At 46.7% G+C, this 20,422-nt stretch overlaps 1 protein-coding gene across 5 annotated transcripts in view; it reads left to right on the forward strand.

Moving 5' to 3' along the window:
* ZMYND8 (zinc finger MYND-type containing 8) overlaps positions 1 to 20,422 on the forward strand; it is a 106,425-nt gene that overhangs the window by 51,445 nt on the left and 34,558 nt on the right. For all 5 annotated transcript variants that reach the window (XM_018573966.1, XM_018573965.1, XM_018573968.1 and 2 more), the window contains 5 exons: positions 3,019 to 3,237; positions 4,517 to 4,630; positions 11,782 to 11,874; positions 14,177 to 14,264; positions 17,544 to 17,599. In XM_018573966.1, coding sequence (XP_018429468.1) covers positions 3,019 to 3,237; positions 4,517 to 4,630; positions 11,782 to 11,874; positions 14,177 to 14,264; positions 17,544 to 17,599 — 570 coding nt within the window. The remainder of the gene's footprint in view (positions 1 to 3,018; positions 3,238 to 4,516; positions 4,631 to 11,781; positions 11,875 to 14,176; positions 14,265 to 17,543; positions 17,600 to 20,422) is intronic.

Raw genomic sequence — 20,422 nt, forward strand, 5'->3', positions numbered from 1 at the left:
GGGACTTCGGTGTCTGTGCAGGGTATAACTGCAAAAAGTTTCCAGGCACACTCACCAGCCAGCATGCAGAAAATGTGAAAGCCGCGCCAAGGCACCTTCATATAGTGCGGTCCTAACTCTAAACTATGAGAGTCTCCATCTTGGAGCACATGGAGACTCTCTTCGTTTAGACTTTGTAAAATTGTTTTTTGGGATACAATGAAGCAGTAAACATGGCTCCCTTTTACCAAACGGAGTCCGTTGTGTTTACTTTGGTGTGAATGTGTTTTGTAAATCAGTATAGAGTATGATAACAGGACTGTGGGAAGATCAATGTTGTGGGCAGCCTAAAATGACAATGTAACGGGTCCGCCATGTGTTCTAGGGCTGGGTGACCCCCCCCCCGGCTGTCTGGAGGGATGTGATATTGATGGTTATTCCAGGATTGTATTTCTTTCAGTTTGCTGGAATTTTCATATATTTTGTTGTGTTTTATTTCTTTCAGCTGTTTTTATTTGACTGCATTCAGAAATGTGTTATTATTATTATTATTATTTATTTTGTACACTGCCTGGCTGAGATTTTTCCAATTGCAAATGTGTTAAAAAAAACTATCTATCGGCTTCCATTGGTCGGCTCAGAATCTGGTGCCATTTTGACTCATTTTGGTGGAGCTGAAGGTGACGGCGGGGCCCATAACAAATGATTGGAAATTCCTGTGCTTTTCTTTCACACTTTAGTTCAAAGCCAATGTGGTAACACAAGCTAAACACCCGTTCCTGCAACACATAATGAGGATTTGTATATGTGCATTGGCAAATATTCAAGCCAAACCCTTTTTTTTGCTTGTGGAAGGATAAGAAACACTGACAGGTTTTTACTGCTATCTGTGGCTCTGTAAGGCCTGGTTCACACATGCGGCCAAGTAGGGGGAGGGGGGGTGATCCACATTTTTATCACTTCCTGGACTCCCGCTGACAAGTTAGCACTGCAGCTGGACGGTGATGTACACATTGCCATGGGCACCATGCTTTGCTTCACGGTGCAGCAAACATGAGATGTCATGCCGCTTTCAGTAGGCATCGTTGGCAACGTGACCATTGATGTGAATGGGGACACGCTGCAGCTGTGTGCCAAATGCTTTTCACATGGTTGTTCCATGTAGAAGACCCCCTTGGAAGGAAAAAAACCAGGCATTGATTGGGGGTGGCAGTATTCCCTTCTGAGCGCCCGGAAGCCACTGCGATAAAGTCCGCCGCTCATGAGAATTAAGCCTTAGATCAGGGAAGGGCAACTACGACCCTCTAACTGTTATGGTACTACAAGTCCCATGAGGCATTGCACAACGTTACAGACGTGACTCACAGAGGTAGAGGCATGTGGGGTTTTGTAGTTAAAGTTCAGCTGGAAGGCTGGAGTTGCCCACCCCTGCCTTAGAGGGATCTCTCCTCACTTCCTGTCTTGCTGACAACGTTTTACAAGACAGGAAGTGGGCGGAACTCTGCAACACAGATAAGAAAGAGAGATCTCCCCTCACTTCCTGTCTTTCTGATGTTTTTTCAAGACAGAAAGTGGGCGGAACTCTGCAACACAGATAAGAAAGAGAGATCTCCCCTCACTTCCTGTCTTTCTGTTGTTTTTACAAAACAGGAAGTGGGTGGAACTCTGCAACACAGAGATAAGAAAGAGAGATCTCCCCTCACTTCCTGTCTTTCTGTTGTTTTTACAAAACAGGAAGTGGGTGGAACTCTGCAACACAGAGATAAGAAAGAGAGATCTCCCCTCACTTCCTGTCTTTCTGTTGTTTTTACAAAACAGGAAGTGGGTGGAACTCTGCAACACAGAGATAAGAAAGAGAGATCTCCCCTCACTTCCTGTCTTTCTGTTGTTTTTACAAAACAGGAAGTGGGTGGAACTCTGCAACACAGAGATAAGAAAGAGAGATCTCCCCTCACTTCCTGTCTTTCTGTTGTTTTTACAAAACAGGAAGTGGGTGGAACTCTGCAACACAGAGATAAGAAAGAGAGATCTCCCCTCACTTCCTGTCTTTCTGTTGTTTTTACAAAACAGGAAGTGGGTGGAACTCTGCAACACAGAGATAAGAAAGAGAGATCTCCCCTCACTTCCTGTCTTTCTGTTGTTTTTACAAAACAGGAAGTGGGTGGAACTCTGCAACACAGAGATAAGAAAGAGAGATCTCCCCTCACTTCCTGTCTTTCTGTTGTTTTTACAAAACAGGAAGTGGGTGGAACTCTGCAACACAGAGATAAGAAAGAGAGATCTCCCCTCACTTCCTGTCTTTCTGTTGTTTTTACAAAACAGGAAGTGGGTGGAACTCTGCAACACAGAGATAAGAAAGAGAAATCTCCCCTCACTTCCTGTCTTTCTGTTGTTTTTACAAAACAGGAAGTGGGTGGAACTCTGCAACACAGATAAGAAAGAGAGATCACTTCTGGTCTTTCTGATGTTTTTACAAGACAGGAAGTGGGCGGAACTCTGCAACACAGATAACAATTGCAAAGCTTCCCACTCTATCGAAAACTAAAAAAAATGAAGTTTTTGGCTTGGCATAGACATCATTTGCACCACAATGCACATACACAGTGTGTGATAGAACACCATAATGCGTTGTGCTTTCCGGGGCACTGCATTATAAAACAAATAAGGTGCAGATGCTATTTCTTATGTGTCGAAATGCGTTAACGGCCCATTCAAAATGAGTCGCCTAACCCAGAATGTCTGTACACAATTTGTTTGCCACGTCCTGACCTCTTGAAACCTTTCAGCCTGCTCGATATTAAAACAAGCCGGGCCTATGTAACCATTTATCTGCACAGAGTGCTATGATTGTGGTTTGCTGCATCATTTATCCTTAGGGGGGTGACTGTGACGTCAGCCAGGCATTGTACTCCTCACATGCATGCATGACGTTTTGTTTTTTGCTTTGCTTACTGTACGTTGACCTTTTTTTTTGTTGCGTTCTTTTGTCCATGCACATGTGTTTTGAACCCAATCCTGTCTCTCTTGCCTACATTCCAGTCAGAGCTAAGGCATGGTCCGTTTTACTATATGAAGCAGCCACTCACCACAGACCCTGTTGATGTTGTACCGCAGGACGGGCGCAATGACTTCTACTGCTGGGTTTGTCACCGCGAAGGTCAAGTCCTATGCTGTGAGCTCTGCCCAAGAGTTTATCACGCTAAGTGTCTGAAACTGAACGCTGAGCCTGAGGGCGACTGGTTTTGTCCAGAATGTGAGGTGAGGCGAGATTTCATGAAGCGCACGTTCACCATCTCATAGGAGAACTCCAGGCTTGGGTCATAATTAACAACACCCTAGCAATAGCCCCAAACATCACTCTCTCCTTGCAGATTGACTTCTTCCTCTTGCTGAGATAGGGATTCTAGACTCCTCGTAGGTTCAGGTTGAAGCACCAATAAGTCAGCAGGTACCCCTGTTTCCCCCGAAAATAAGACCTAGTACTATTTTTGGGAATTGCTAAAATATAAGACCTACCCTGAAAATAAGACCTAGTTGTGACCATTCCCAGGGCCGGTGGTGGCGTAAGGGGGAACCTGAAGAGCCGCGGGAGAGGATCATCAGGCTCAGAGATGACGAGCCTGATGAAGGGGACCCTGGGTACCCGGAAAGCGCTCGTCGTTTGAGTGACGTTTATCAATAAATGGATTTGCACTGATATGGAATTCTCGTGCTGGCGACATCTTTATTCATTGATGTGTTTTTAGGTCTCCTGAACACCCCACTGACCCCAGGATGGTTGGTGATGGCTGTCCTTGTTTTGTCCCCAATGCTATCTATATATACATATTATTATAATCATAAAGAATAGACAGCAGCATTGGGATTGGCTACCACCTTCTGCATCCTTAAAGTAAGGCTATAGTCATAAACATGAGACTGCAGTAGGAACATGTGACTGCCGGGTGATCGACCTGCCCAGTCATAATTGCATGACCTGTGCGCTCACAATGGCCGACCGTGTATGTTTTATGAACTGCACAATCGCGTAGTACTTCAGGCCACCTTACAGTCCCTTTCAAATGACTGACAAGCCAAGGTCTGATCTGAAAACGGTTGAGGGCTAAATTTAGAAAGTGCACAGGATTTGTCTTCAGTCTGAGCTTTATACAATCCATTGCAGGGTTAGGGTGTCCTTCCTGTCATTAACTTCCTGGAGCAGAATTGTACCAATCGGAAGAGCAATAGTACACGCATGCTGGGCACTTTGCATTGATTCTGCCCCATGCAGCCTCCTTCTCGTTAGTGCATTGTGCAGGAAGATGAAATGGGGAGGGAGGGGTGCAGGAACCAGGGAACACAGTGGCTGTATTTGTCCAAAGCTGTGTTTTCTCTATGCCTTCCTTTTAGTGGCGTGAGGCTCCTGTCGCATTGCTGGCGTCACTGTAAAAATAAAAATCATTTTACCATCGTCCTCAGAAAGCTTTGTGTGCTGCATTATATTGCTTGGGGGGGGGGGGGCTTGTGATGGTGTCTATTGTGTGTCTTCTCTCTGCAGAAAATCACGGTAGCAGAATGTATAGAGACTCAGAGTAAAGCAATGACCATGCTGACTATAGAACAGCTCTCTTACCTGCTAAAATTTGCACTACAGAAGATGAAGCAGCCAGGGGTAAGTCTACTGACATGGGCACTGGTCACATGACCGCCGCTCCAAGGATCGTCCTGTTCTGTATATCCTGTGATTTATTTTTTTTCATTTTTTTTTGTGGTGGCCACCCTTATATAGCACAACCCCATGGCCACCCTTATATAGCACAACCCCATGGCCACTCTTATATAGCACAACCCCATGGCCACCCTTATATAGCACAACCCCATGGCCACTCTTATATAGCACAACCCCATGGCCACCCTTATATAGCACAACCCCATGGCCACTCTTATATAGCACAACCCCATGGCCACCCTTATATAGCACAACCCCATGGCCACTCTTATATAGCACAACCCCATGGCCACCCTTATATAGCACAACCCCATGGCCACTCTTATATAGCACAACCCCATGGCCACCCTTATATAGCACAACCCCATGGCCACTCTTATATAGCACAACCCCATGGCCACCCTTATATAGCACAACCCCATGGCCACTCTTATATAGCACAACCCCATGGCCACCCTTATATAGCACAACCCCATGGCCACTCTTATATAGCACAACCCCATGGCCACCCTTATATAGCACAACCCCATGGCCACTCTTATATAGCACAACCCCATGGCCACCCTTATATAGCACAACCCCATGGCCACTCTTATATAGCACAACCCCATGGCCACCCTTATATAGCACAACCCCATGGCCACTCTTATATAGCACAACCCCATGGCCACCCTTATATAGCACAACCCCATGGCCACTCTTATATAGCACAACCCCATGGCCACCCTTATATAGCACAACCCCATGGCCACTCTTATATAGCACAACCCCATGGCCACCCTTATATAGCACAACCCCATGGCCACTCTTATATAGCACAACCCCATGGCCACCCTTATATAGCACAACCCCATGGCCACTCTTATATAGCACAACCCCATGGCCACCCTTATATAGCACAACCCCATGGCCACTCTTATATAGCACAACCCCATGGCCACCCTTATATAGCACAACCCCATGGCCACTCTTATATAGCACAACCCCATGGCCACCCTTATATAGCACAACCCCATGGCCACTCTTATATAGCACAACCCCATGGCCACCCTTATATAGCACAACCCCATGGCCACTCTTATATAGCACAACCCCATGGCCACCCTTATATAGCACAACCCCATGGCCACTCTTATATAGCACAACCCCATGGCCACCCTTATATAGCACAACCCCATGGCCACTCTTATATAGCACAACCCCATGGCCACCCTTATATAGCACAACCCCATGGCCACTCTTATATAGCACAACCCCATGGCCACCCTTATATAGCACAACCCCATGGCCACTCTTATATAGCACAACCCCATGGCCACCCTTATATAGCACAACCCCATGGCCACTCTTATATAGCACAACCCCATGGCCACCCTTATATAGCACAACCCCATGGCCACTCTTATATAGCACAACCCCATGGCCACCCTTATATAGCACAACCCCATGGCCACTCTTATATAGCACAACCCCATGGCCACCCTTATATAGCACAACCCCATGGCCACTCTTATATAGCACAACCCCATGGCCACCCTTATATAGCACAACCCCATGGCCACTCTTATATAGCACAACCCCATGGCCACCCTTATATAGCACAACCCCATGGCCACTCTTATATAGCACAACCCCATGGCCACCCTTATATAGCACAACCCCATGGCCACTCTTATATAGCACAACCCCATGGCCACCCTTATATAGCACAACCCCATGGCCACTCTTATATAGCACAACCCCATGGCCACCCTTATATAGCACAACCCCATGGCCACTCTTATATAGCACAACCCCATGGCCACCCTTATATAGCACAACCCCATGGCCACTCTTATATAGCACAACCCCATGGCCACCCTTATATAGCACAACCCCATGGCCACTCTTATATAGCACAACCCCATGGCCACCCTTATATAGCACAACCCCATGGCCACTCTTATATAGCACAACCCCATGGCCACCCTTATATAGCACAACCCCATGGCCACCCTTGTATAGCACAACCCCATGGCCACCCTGATATAGCACAACCCCATGGCCACCCTTGTATAGCACAACCCCATGGCCACCCTTGTATAGCACAACCCCATGGCCACTCTTGTATAGCACAACCCCATGGCCACCCTTGTATAGCACAACCCCATGGCCACCCTTGTATAGCACAACCCCATGGCCACCCTTGTATAGCACAACCCCATGGCCACCCTTGTATAGCACAACCCCATGGCCACCCTTGTATAGCACAACCCCATGGCCACCCTTGTATAGCACAACCCCATGGCCACCCTTGTATAGCACAACCCCATGGCCACCCTTGTATAGCACAACCCCATGGCCACCCTTGTATAGCACAACCCCATGGCCACCCTTGTATAGCACAACCCCATGGCCACCCTTGTATAGCACAACCCCATGGCCACCCTTGTATAGCACAACCCCATGGCCACCCTTGTATAGCACAACCCCATGGCCACCCTTGTATAGCACAACCCCATGGCCACCCTTGTATAGCACAACCCCATGGCCACCCTTGTATAGCACAACCCCATGGCCACCCTTGTATAGCACAACCCCATGGCCACCCTTGTATAGCACAACCCCATGGCCACCCTTATATAGCACAACCCCATGGCCACCCTTGTATAGCACAACCCCATGGCCACCCTTGTATAGCACAACCCCATGGCCACCCTTGTATAGCACAACCCCATGGCCACCCTTGTATAGCACAACCCCATGGCCACCCTTGTATAGCACAACCCCATGGCCACCCTTGTATAGCACAACCCCATGGCCACCCTTGTATAGCACAACCCCATGGCCACCCTTGTATAGCACAACCCCATGGCCACCCTTGTATAGCACAACCCCATGGCCACCCTTGTATAGCACAACCCCATGGCCACCCTTGTATAGCACAACCCCATGGCCACCCTTGTATAGCACAACCCCATGGCCACCCTTGTATAGCACAACCCCATGGCCACCCTTGTATAGCACAACCCCATGGCCACCCTTGTATAGCACAACCCCATGGCCACCCTTGTATAGCACAACCCCATGGCCACCCTTGTATAGCACAACCCCATGGCCACCCTGGTATAGCACAACCCCATGGCCACCCTTGTATAGCACAACCCCATGGCCACCCTTGTATAGCACAACCCCATGGCCACCCTTGTATAGCACAACCCCATGGCCACCCTTGTATAGCACAACCCCATGGCCACCCTTGTATAGCACAACCCCATGGCCACCCTTGTATAGCACAACCCCATGGCCACCCTTGTATAGCACAACCCCATGGCCACCCTTGTATAGCACAACCCCATGGCCACCCTTGTATAGCACAACCCCATGGCCACCCTTGTATAGCACAACCCCATGGCCACCCTTGTATAGCACAACCCCATGGCCACCCTTGTATAGCACAACCCCATGGCCACCCTTGTATAGCACAACCCCATGGCCACCCTTGTATAGCACAACCCCATGGCCACCCTTGTATAGCACAACCCCATGGCCACCCTTGTATAGCACAACCCCATGGCCACCCTTGTATAGCACAACCCCATGGCCACCCTTGTATAGCACAACCCCATGGCCACCCTTGTATAGCACAACCCCATGGCCACCCTTGTATAGCACAACCCCATGGCCACCCTTGTATAGCACAACCCCATGGCCACCCTTGTATAGCACAACCCCATGGCCACCCTGATATAGCACAACCCCATGGCCACCCTTGTATAGCACAACCCCATGGCCACCCTTGTATAGCACAACCCCATGGCCACCCTTGTATAACACAACCCCATTGCCACCCTTATATAACACATTGCACCTTTTATCTGATATCTATGGCTATGAGTTTGAGTCTGCCCTGTAAATGACTGAGTTGTCACACTGCTGCTAATCAAACAAGTAGCGTTTCAACTATCTAATATATTCAAGCAACACCAGTTGAACAAATGCATGTGTTTTATAGGTTTTGTGTTTTAATTGTATATATTGTATACTGTATACTTGTATATATTGTATACTTATTGAGGGCATTTGTTTTGCATGTGAAGTATCGCTGAGCTCTTTGTTTTTTTACCTCATTGTCATGCTGATGTATCCGAGATCGTGGCCCAGGCTTATCACTACAAACCTTAAACAAAACATGTCCATCTCGGAAAGCTGTAATTTTGCACTATAAAGTGGGATGCAACTAAAACAAATGAAGCAGATTGTCCTCCCTTCCACTACCTCGTCCACGGCATCATTTTGAACACCAGCCAGCCATACTTTACACCTGGTCCCTGTGGTCTGCCCTTTTGTACTTTCACTTTTCTCTCTCTATAATCACCCCCTGCAGGATTAACAGCATAGCATCCAACTTTATGATTTACCAGTATCTGCGTTTTCACTTTCTGACACGCAACCCGTGTTATATTTCACAATGGGAGCTTCGTTCTGTGTGAACAACCTCTGACCAGAACGGTGACAACATCATAAAGATATAGAGAGACAGGCAAAAAATACATGAAAATGTACTTATCATACTCGGGTGTTAACCAGTGTGTGCGGCAGACAGTAACGAGCAGCAAGGAAGGTACAATAACCCTACAAAGGCCAAAGAAATACAGGAACAACACAGGGAACGCAGACGGGGAACCTGGCAGAATGCTGAAGGTTCTCACTGGTAATGCTTTCTTAGCCACTGATCCAGAACAAGTGTCAGGGGTTGTAAATTTACTCTGATGTGCTGCATGCACGGGTCAGGGACTCTGCAATGGGGCCAGAGATAGCCAGGGAAGTGGTGGTGGCCCACATTATTTCTCTCAGTGCAGAGTTTTTTTTTAATACCACCTTGGCAAACCTCTGGCTGCATGTCAGTCCTCTGCTAGAAATACTCATTCATAACAGTTATATTCTCATTTCAGCTAGTGAGGTTTAAAGCAGAGGACTACAAATCCTAGTCCTTGTCCCCCTCCCCCCAGCTCTCCTCTCCACAGTGTTTTTTATCATTTTAAAATTCAGCCCAGGCTGTAATACTCATGCAAAAAAAAAGACGAACTAGCTATAAAGTATAGAGAGTCTAAGAGGTTGACAAATGGATCGGGACAGACCAATTGGATACAAAAAGTTTAATTACACAAAATAGTATAAAATTCGGACACAACCACAATTACACTAACAATCATTAAAACCAAAAGGAGGACATTGTATGTAAACCTTATGAAATGCAAGTAGGTTAGAGCATGGGCTCTCGTTTACATGTGCATGAATATCAGGACCATGGAAAAAAAATGGCAGGGATGTATAAGGGCACTCTATTATCGTAGCAGCCCCTGTTGGGGCTAGATAAAACCGGGGGTACATATTTGCTGCCAAGCTGGAAAGTGCATATAGTTCCATATAGAGTATCCTTTTAATTGCGATTAGGGCCAAGTAGCCGTATTGCCACAGTTGACCTTGATTCATTAATTTCCACGCCAAGGAATACTGAGATGGTAAGGTCTTCCAGACGGAATCGCAGCTCAAGGTGTCCGTGTGTTCATTTAACCCCTCTTAAGCTACAGAGTGTCATGAACAGTTGGTTGGAAACATCTTTTCTGCATGTGATTTATGTTGGTTACGGATCTGGTCGACAGACAGATCAAAGGGTAATATTTAAAGGAGAACTATGGGGTTAGGGCTTTTCCCCATAGATCTCCTTTGGGTAACGGGAGGACACAAACTAGCGTCCTCCCGTCACCCTAAGCTCAGTATATAGGGAGCTACAGCTCGCGGTATACTGAGACGCCGCAGCTGAAGCGCATCCCGACAATTGTGCCGGGATCCGCCCAGCTGCGTGAGTGACAGCTGGCTCTGCCTATCTAGAGGCAGAGCCAGCTGTACCCGCCCCCTCCCCCGTCCGTTCCGCCAGTCAGTGCTGGCGGATCGGAGCGGGGAGGGGGGAATCCAGCCCCTCCACTGTCACGGCAGAGAGCCGTGACAGGATCGAGAGGTGAGCGAACGCCGGTATGTGTTCGCTCACCTCCCGATCTATTGAGCCGACCTGTGACAGTCTCATTGTCACAGGTTGGCTAGAACTATGAGGTGAGTGAAAAGCCCACCCCCCCCTCATAGTTCTCCAATAAGGTCTGGGATCTCAAGGAAGAAACACACACCCCTCTTTTCAGGCTGTAATACTCGCCTCGTCTCCGGAGCTTTCCCCCGGAATAATCCCTTTTCACCACAAGTGAGGATGTCATCACGTTATCACCGCACTTTGCATCATTGTGGACCACGCGGTGCCAGGAAACAGACTCCTGCACATTGTGTGACCATCCTGTAAACATTTCAAATTAAAAAAAATACTGACGGGGATTCTTTGGGGGTGGAGAGAGTCGGAGCCCCTGTCCAGGCTGTAATACTCACCTTGTGTCCAGAGCTTTCCCCTGGAGCAATCTCTTTTCACCACAAGTGAGGTGAGGACATACAGTGTTAATGGCGGTCTCATTCACAGTATAATGATGCAGAGAGCTGTCCTAATGTCATCACGTCAGCACCGCACTTTGCATCCTTGTGGACCAACCAGTGCCAGAGAACAGGCTCCTGCACATCGTGTGACCATCTGGAAACCTTAAAAATGGTGAAAAATACTGCCAGGGGTATTCTGTGGGGTGGAGAGAGAGCCCAAAGTTGGACTTTAGGTTGCGGACTTGGAACAAGCAAGCAGAAAAGATCTTCTGACTCATGAAGCTTTACAGTCAGAGGGTCAGCATGACAGCCAGCAACCGGCAGTGGCAGCCAATAAATTCTGCCCAGGACAAGTCGACTTCAATGGTTTGGACCTCGATAAGCTTCTTGATCAAAAAGGAAACGGGCAAAGCAAAGAGATGCTCAGAGATGGCTGATCCGGACTTCTGGCTGTAGGCCCGGATGTGTGCTGTGACTGAGAGAAAGGATTATGAGGAACGGAAGCTGTGGCTATGGACTGTCCGCTTGTTGCTGGCTTTTATTTCATGATCTGTGTGTCATGTCATTCTACAGAAACATTGTATTATGCTACGGAAGGAGTAAACAATGATCAGTTACCTTTATTATTTCTCTTGCAGACAGAGCCATTCCAGAAGCCAGTTTCACTGGAGCAACACCCCGATTACGCAGAATATATATTTAATCCTATGGATCTCAGTACACTAGAAAAAGTAGGTATCTTATATCCGGAGTGTGCAGCAGTGTGACTCTGCATGGCTGTCCCCTATTTCACTAAACATCTTTTCTATAAACGAATATGCCGCCCCATTTTTTAATACACTTAACTTGACGAGAGTTGTGGACCCCTGACCATCACGCCTATATGAGCTCGCTGGACATTCCATTCCAAAACCATGGCCATTAATATGAAGTTGCCTCCCTTTGCAGCTGTGACACCCTCGCTCTTCTTGGAAGGCTTCCACAGTATTTTGAAGTGTGTCTATGGGAATTTGTCTCATTTGTTAGCTCAGGTACTGAGGTTGGATGAGAAGACTCGGCTCGCAATTGACATCCCGATTCATCCCAAAGGTGTTCAGTAGAGTTGAGTTCAGGGCTCTATGCAGGACACAAGTGTTGCCCAACGGTGGGCAAAATAGAATTTGGAATCAAACTTTTAGAGGCCTTGGGAGCCCCTGGAGTAGTCCAAAAGAGTATAAAATGAATGAGCGCACATTATCAGAAGTCAGGAGAAAAAGCCAATGCATTTCAGGGCGTCAAAACTTCATCAGGCTGGTAGTAAATGAAATGAATTCTAGACAGCAAGATGTAAAATGAAAGGATATAAAGTAAACTCATTAGGGTTGTTGATCACACAGTCATGAACGGTGACCGCACTATATAGAGGTGCCTTGACAAGGCAGTGCAGCTTTCATATTTTCTCCAGAAGACGTGTATTTTTTTTTGCATGTTGGCTGGTGAGTGTGCTGGGAAACATTTTGCGGTTGTATTGTTTAAAGCCCTTCCATGTGCACCTTGCTTTAAAGCTGGTGATAAGTTGATGAATGCGTTTGCCATTTGTTTTGCATGACCCACCGGTCACCTGACTTGCATTAGATCTGTGGCGTTCTCATTCTTTTTATACACCAAACTGGTCACACCATGTCTTTATGGAGCTGGCTTTGTACACAGCGGACAGTCATGGTGGGACAGAAAAGGGTCTTCACCAAACTGGTCACACCATGTCTTTATGGAGCTGGCTTTGTACACAGGGGACAGTCATGGTGGACCAGAAAAGGGTCTTCACCAAACTGGTCACACCATGTCTTTATGAAGCTGGCATTGTACACCGGGAACAGTCATGGTGGGACAGAAAAGGGTCTTCACCAAACTGGTCACGCCATGTCTTTATGGGGTTGGCTTTGTACACAGGGGACAGTCATGGTGGAACAGAAAAGGGTCTTCACCAAACTGGTCACACCATGTCTTTATGGAGCTGGCTTTGTACACAGAGGACAGTCATGGTGGGACAGAAAAGGGTCTTCACCAAACTGGGCACACCATGTCTTTATGAAGCTGGCTTTGTACACCGGGAACAGTCATGGTGAGACAGAAAAGGGTCTTCACCAAACTGGTCACGCCATGTCTTTATGGGGTTGGCTTTGTACACAGGGGACAGTCATGGTGGCCCAGAAAAGGGTCTTCACCAAACTGGTCACACCATGTCTTTATGAAGCTGGCTTTGTACACCGGGAACAGTCATGGTGGGACAGAAAAGGGTCTTCACCAAACTGGTCACACCATGTCTTTATGGAGCTGGCTTTGTACACAGGGGACAGTCATGGTGGACCAGAAAAGGGTCTTCACCAAACTGGTCACACCATGTCTTTATGAAGCTGGCTTTGTACACAGAGGACAGTCATGGTGGGACAGAAAAGGGTCTTCACCAAACTGGTCACACCATGTCTTTATGGAGCTGGCTTTGTACACAGGGGACAGTCATGTTGGAACAGAAAAGGGTCTTCACCAAACTGATACCACAAGGCTGGAAAAGTACAATTGTCTACAATGTCTTTGTATGATGTAGTATTACCAGGACCCTTCACGCTTCACCCTTTATTGGGGGTCCACAATGCTAGAGGAGTTGTTGGGAGACCGGGGACATGCTTCAAGAGACAGTCATAGACTGAATGCACATTACATGAGACTGCTAGGGATCACTGCTATTACAGGCCCAGATCAATGCTTCCACATGTGGACTACCTACACCCCCCTCCACCCCCCCGCCTAAAATTACGTGTGCCACTTTTAATATTGTTATCAGCAGGATAGAGGACAATACACACACTAAGAACCAAGGGACTACAGGTGGTGTTTGCAGAGAGTTGCTTATATTCATATTCTTTTGAGTTGTGAAAGCTGTCCTCGGACCCCTTTACATTCCCCACCTTGCCCTGTAGATCCCTGAAACATGTCTCACAATTCCAGGATCCCATCTGTACCAAAATCTCACTCGTCATTTTCTTGTCTTTGTAGAATGTTAAAAAGAAAATGTACGGTTGCACCGAAGCATTCCTGGCTGAAGCCAAATGGATTTTACACAACTGCATTATTTACAACGGGGGTAAGTGTGATGTGTTCTGTGTATTGCATATCAAGGTGGAGAAAACAGCTCACCCTGATCTACCCAGTTATCAGAATGTGAGAAATCTCTAAAGGTTACACAGTGTTGTCATGTGCATACATGTGATTGTTTTTCCCAATCAGACCTTACAAGACCACAAGTTCAGTGTGGGAGCCAAAAGTCAGTATCTGATGTAGGCTATCAATATAGATGAAATGATATGATGATCAGGTGGTAAATATAGACCAAATGATGATGTAGGCATGGTGCCACCTGATCCTCGGTTTTTAGGTTAGATCAAGGGGCCTGTTTAATATGGTGCTTTGTATACCCCATATGTGTGTCCAGTTGTCCAGGCCTCTCTTTAATAATCGGGTAGGTTAGTCCAGGCCTCTCTTTAATAATCGGGTAGGTTAGTCCAGGCCTCTCTTTAATAATCGGGTAGCTTAGTCCAGGCCTCTCTTTAATAATCGGGTAGGTTAGTCCAGGCCTCTCTTTAATAATCGGGTAGGTTAGTCCAGGCCTCTCTTTAATAATCGGGTAGGTTAGTCCAGGCCTCTCTTTAATAATCGGGTAGCTTAGTCCAGGCCTCTCTTTAATAATCGGGTAGGTTAGTCCAGGCCTCTCTTTAATAATCGGGTAGCTTAGTCCAGGCCTCTCTTTAATAATCGGGTAGGTTAGTCCAGGCCTCTCTTTAATAATCGGGTAGCTTAGTCCAGGCCTCTCTTTAATAATCGGGTAGGTTAGTCCAGGCCTCTCTTTAATAATCGGGTAGGTTAGTCCAGGCCTCTCTTTAATAATCGGGTAGGTTAGTCCAGGCCTCTCTTTAATAATCGGGTAGGTTAGTCCAGGCCTCTCTTTAATAATCGGGTAGGTTAGTCCAGGCCTCTCTTTAATAATCGGGTAGCTTAGTCCAGGCCTCTCTTTAATAATCGGGTAGGTTAGTCCAGGCCTCTCTTTAATAATCGGGTAGGTTAGTCCAGGCCTCTCTTTAATAATCGGGTAGCTTAGTCCAGGCCTCTCTTTAATAATCGGGTAGGTTAGTCCAGGCCTCTCTTTAATAATCGGGTAGGTTAGTCCAGGCCTCTCTTTAATAATCGGGTAGCTTAGTCCAGGCCTCTCTTTAATAATCGGGTAGCTTAGTCCAGGCCTCTCTTTAATAATCGGGTAGGTTAGTCCAGGCCTCTCTTTAATAATCGGGTAGCTTAGTCCAGGCCTCTCTTTAATAATCGGGTAGGTTAGTCCAGGCCTCTCTTTAATAATCGGGTAGGTTAGTCCAGGCCTCTCTTTAATAATCGGGTAGCTTAGTCCAGGCCTCTCTTTAATAATCGGGTAGCTTAGTCCAGGCCTCTCTTTAATAATCGGGTAGGTTAGTCCAGGCCTCTCTTTAATAATCGGGTAGCTTAGTCCAGGCCTCTCTTTAATAATCGGGTAGCTTAGTCCAGGCCTCTCTTTAATAATCGGGTAGCTTAGTCCAGGCCTCTCTTTAATAATCGGGTAGCTTAGTCCAGGCCTCTCTTTAATAATCGGGTAGCTTAGTCCAGGCCTCTCTTTAATAATCGGGTAGGGTAGTCCAGGCCTCTCTTTAATAATCGGGTAGGTTAGTCCAGGCCTCTCTTTAATAATCAGGTAGGTTAGTCCAGGCCTCTCTTTAATAATCGGGTAGCTTAGTCCAGGCCTCTCTTTTATAATCTGGTAGGATAGTCCAGGCCTCTCTTTTATAATCTGGTAGGATAGTCCAGGCCTCTCTTTTATAATCTGGTAGGATAGTTCAGGCCTCGCTATATTAAACAGGTTGGGTAGCCCAGGCCTCTCTTTATTAAACAGGTTGGGTAGTCCAGGCCTCTCTTTTATAATCTGGTAGGATAGTCCAGGCCTCTCTTTTATAATCTGGTAGGATAGTCCAGGCCTCGCTTTATTAAACAGTTTGGGTAGCCCAGGCCTCTCTTTATTAAACAGGTTGGGTAGCCCAGGCCTTTCTTTATTAAACAGGTAGGGTAGTCCAGGCCTCTCTTTATTAAACAGGTTGGGTAGTCCAGGCCTCCCTTTATTAAACAGATTTGGTAGTTCAGGCTTCTCTAACAATGATCAGGTAGGGTAGTCCAGGGTTCTCTAGTAATGATCAGGTAGGGTAGTCCAGGGTTCTCTAGTAATGATCAGGTAGGGTAGTCCAGGGTTCTCTAGTAATGATCAGGTAGGGTAGTCCAGGGTTCTCTAGTAATGATCAGGTAGGGTAGTCCAGGGTTCTCTAGTAATGATCAGGTAGGGTAGTCCAGGGTTCTCTAGTAATGATCAGGTAGGGTAGTCCAGGGTTCTCTAGTAATGATCAGGTAGGGTAGTCCAGGGTTCTCTAGTAATGATCAGGTAGGGTAGTCCAGGGTTCTCTAGTAATGATCAGGTAGGGTAGTCCAGGGTTCTCTAGTAATGATCAGGTTGGGTAGTCCAGGGTTCTCTAGTAATGATCAGCTTGGGTAGTCCAGGGTTCTCTAGTAATGATCAGGTAGGGTAGTCCAGGGTTCCCTATTAATGATCAGCTTGGGTAGTCCAGGGTTCTCTAGTAATGATCAGGTAGGGTAGTCCAGGGTTCTCTAGTAATGATCAGGTAGGGTAGTCCAGGGTTCTCTAGTAATGATCAGGTTGGGTAGTCCAGGGTTCTCTAGTAATGATCAGGTAGGGTAGTCCAGGGTTCTCTAGTAATGATCAGCTTGGGTAGTCCAGGGTTCTCTAGTAATGATCAGGTAGGGTAGTCCAGGGTTCTCTAGTAATGATCAGGTTGGGTAGTCTAGGCTTCTCTAGCAATGATCAGGTAGGGTAGTCCAGCCTTCCTGTCCTTGTGACCAAACAGGAAGTAAACCCCTTTCCTCAATGGGGACATAGATGGGGGTGTAAACCCTTCTGCACTCTATGTGGAGATAATACTGCTGACCAATAATCATGCAGGGTTGTATTATACAACTTTGCCGGAAAGTGCAATTTTTGTACTTCACATGTGTAAGAAAAGAAAACTCGGCCAGCGGTGAAAAGTCACAGCAGCAATTAGAGTGGACACAGACAATCGGAGATCTGCTAGTTTTTAGTTATCCGTACTTTGTCCATGTTTCCCTGCAAGTGCCACCTAAGCCAGGATTTTGGTGTACCTGTCATCACCTCTCCTTGTTACTCTTGTCACATGACATACAACACAGGAGCTGCAGTGTGACATCTGTCCCCCCCAAATATCTCTGAGGATAAATATTGTATAAGTGGATTTCTTACCCTTCATTTGTATCTCCTCCGCAGGAAATCACAAGTTGACGCAGACTGCAAAAGTTATAATCAAGATATGTGAACATGAGGTGAGATCTGCGATTTGGATTACTTTTAAATGCGGCACATCTGCACTCGTGTACAAAGACACAGGATGGCTCAAAGCTGGTCCCCAGTTATATGAATATATAACGAGCCTGCCCCCTCCCATCCTCATAACCTTCCCAGCCCCCTCAGGAGTCATCACAGGCCATGGGTGGGGAGAAGTGGGGCACCCTTGTCACTTCCATGTGCTCGGGGACTACATGTCTCAATAGGCATGTGGCGGGTGAATGGAGGCGGGCTGGTATTTGCTTTACAGGTCGGGTTGTAGAGAACAGAACTCTTCCAGCAGCAGTGCCAGCATCATGACATCACCATGACAGTCCCAAGGAGGAGTATCCATGGCACCCGGGCCAGATGAGAACAGAGTACATGATGCTGGGTGTAAATAAAGAGTGAATTCCGGCGCTTGATAAACCGGCTAAAATCCGCTCCATGGGTGGCCATGTTGGCCGCCTCCCTCCCGACATCCTTTGACTTAAAAATCGAAGGAGCCGAGCAAAAAGTTCTTGTCTGATTCTTGTGTATTCTGAGAGTGGCACTTCCACCACTGTCGGCATACAATGGCAAGGTGTGAGGATTTCCCATCCATGCCGTTATAATGTGGATGGTGGAGTCTGTTAGAGTTGTTTTCATTCAGCCTGCGAAGTGAATGAATACAAATCTACTAATGTATGTTCAGCATAAGAAGTGAAAGTTTACAACCACGGCTTGCGGACGGAAGGCGACATTGGGGAAGGAGCTTTCAGGGGAACACGCCCCACTATAAAATTCTCTTCTGCTTTCTTTTCAATCATTTGTATTGTGTTTTGAAAATACCGAAGTACAAATAAGATACACGTGCACAGAAAACATTCATTATGCAATATAACCAGGATCAGAATGGGCTAGGGCAGTGACGGGGAACCCTTTTGTACCCGAGTGCCCAAACTGCGACGTGCCAGCGCTGAAAATAAGTTTAGTACTCTATTGCAGTTCGGGGCGCTCGGGTTTAAGAAACGTTCAACATCACCGCCTTAGGCCCCATTCACACCAAGCGACGTACCTTACAAGCGGGGGCCGGGATAGCGCGACTGTTCGGGGCGACGTTCCAGCGACATTCACCGGCGGGCTGCATTCAAAAATAGAAACATTGCGCAATATACGTGGGGAAAAAGGGTCCTGCTGAAGCGACGAGCGACATGGAGCTGTACATTAGAACAGCTCCATTGAATAACATTGGCCGGCGACTACTCGCGATATCGCGCAGCAAAAATGCGCAAAATAGCGGGATTTTACGCACAGTGTGAATGGGGCCTTAGGCAAAATAGGTACACACGCATATTCAAACATTTATACACTTAATAAAACACATACACACGTCATGAAACACATCACGCACTTATTAAAACACACACATATTACACACACTCAGAACTACTAATTAAATAAACTACTGCTTACCTGTTTTGCAGGGAGGTGGGCTGCATCCCTGGGGTCTCATCTCTCATGGGGGGGGGCTGTGCGGCTCTCAGGCAGGGGGGCTGTATGGCTCTCAGGATAGGCCCGGATTGCATACTGAGGCGATCCGGTTCGGTGGGATCTATTTCCATTGGTGGTCCCTGAACCTGGGCTCGCGTGCCATAGGTCCCCCACCACTGGGCTAGGGTATCAAAGGCCATCTGCCCAAATGCCCCACTATTCACATATTGGTGTACCATTGGGTATAGCGAAGCATGGTGCACATGCAGCCCCGCTTATAAAGACAATCTCCAGGCCCGTTGTTGGTTTGTTGACCATCAACAAGTAAAGCAGAAGAAACAAAGTGAGGAGCTGGGAAAGGTAGATACGAGTAGGAGACCAAGAGTGGGATGTAAGGGGAAGAAAGAGAGGAAGGGGGTTTCTTTTTTTTATAAATTCTTTATTTTCAAAGGTTTTACAAAATCAGTGAGGGAAACAGTGCAGAAAGGTGTACGGATTACATTTTTTGCATGTAAATAACAAGAAAATCGAATCAGTGTTTTTCAAAGCAAAAAGCAAATTTAGGGCAATAATCCCAAATCCTGGGCTACCCATGCTGTCATTTAAATCGTCAGTGGCATCTCATGATTATTATCACAAATAATATGCGGACAGAATATAGTCCAAGAGACACATATGTTCTGGAGAAGGAAGGGGGTTTCTGAGGAACAACAGAAGGGAGGAAGGGGACGAGATCCCGGGGTGCCCAGACCATGAATTTTCGGAGTCTTCTGAAACTGTGCAAGTCAATGAGATCTGCAGATAGAATTGTACAAGTCATGAGTCCAAGCAGTCAGGGTTCATGTTTTGTGAAATCCTATAGGGTAGGGTGAGTCTGCATGAAAATATTTGGAAGGTTTAACCCCTTCATGACTGAGGCCTTTTTTTTTCATTTTTTTGCACCCATGTTATATTCCACATTTTAGGCCTGAAAATTACTTTAAACCCCCCAACATTATATATTTTCTGAATGCCAAGACCCTATAGAATAAAATGGTGGTAGTTGCAAATTTTTATGTTGCGCAATATTAGCGCAACTCCTTATTAAACCCCAAAATTTAGTGATACATTTAATTAAATGCCCCAAAACACAACACAATACCCATTTTTTAAATGAAATATAAAAGATGATGTTACAACGAGTGAAACTATACCCACCATGCCCAGTTTACAAATTGCGTGTGTCCGTGAAACGGCGAAAAACTGCAGTACCCCAAAAAGTCCACAGAAGACGCTTTAAAAGCCCCCACAGGTCATCAATTTAGAGATACCCCAAAATACTGGCCCTAGAATTATTGCTCTCACTCCGG

This window comes from Nanorana parkeri, unplaced genomic scaffold (assembly GCF_000935625.1).
Source record: "Nanorana parkeri isolate BGI_ZX_2015 unplaced genomic scaffold, ASM93562v1 scaffold2648, whole genome shotgun sequence".
Lineage (NCBI taxonomy): Eukaryota > Metazoa > Chordata > Amphibia > Anura > Dicroglossidae > Nanorana > Nanorana parkeri.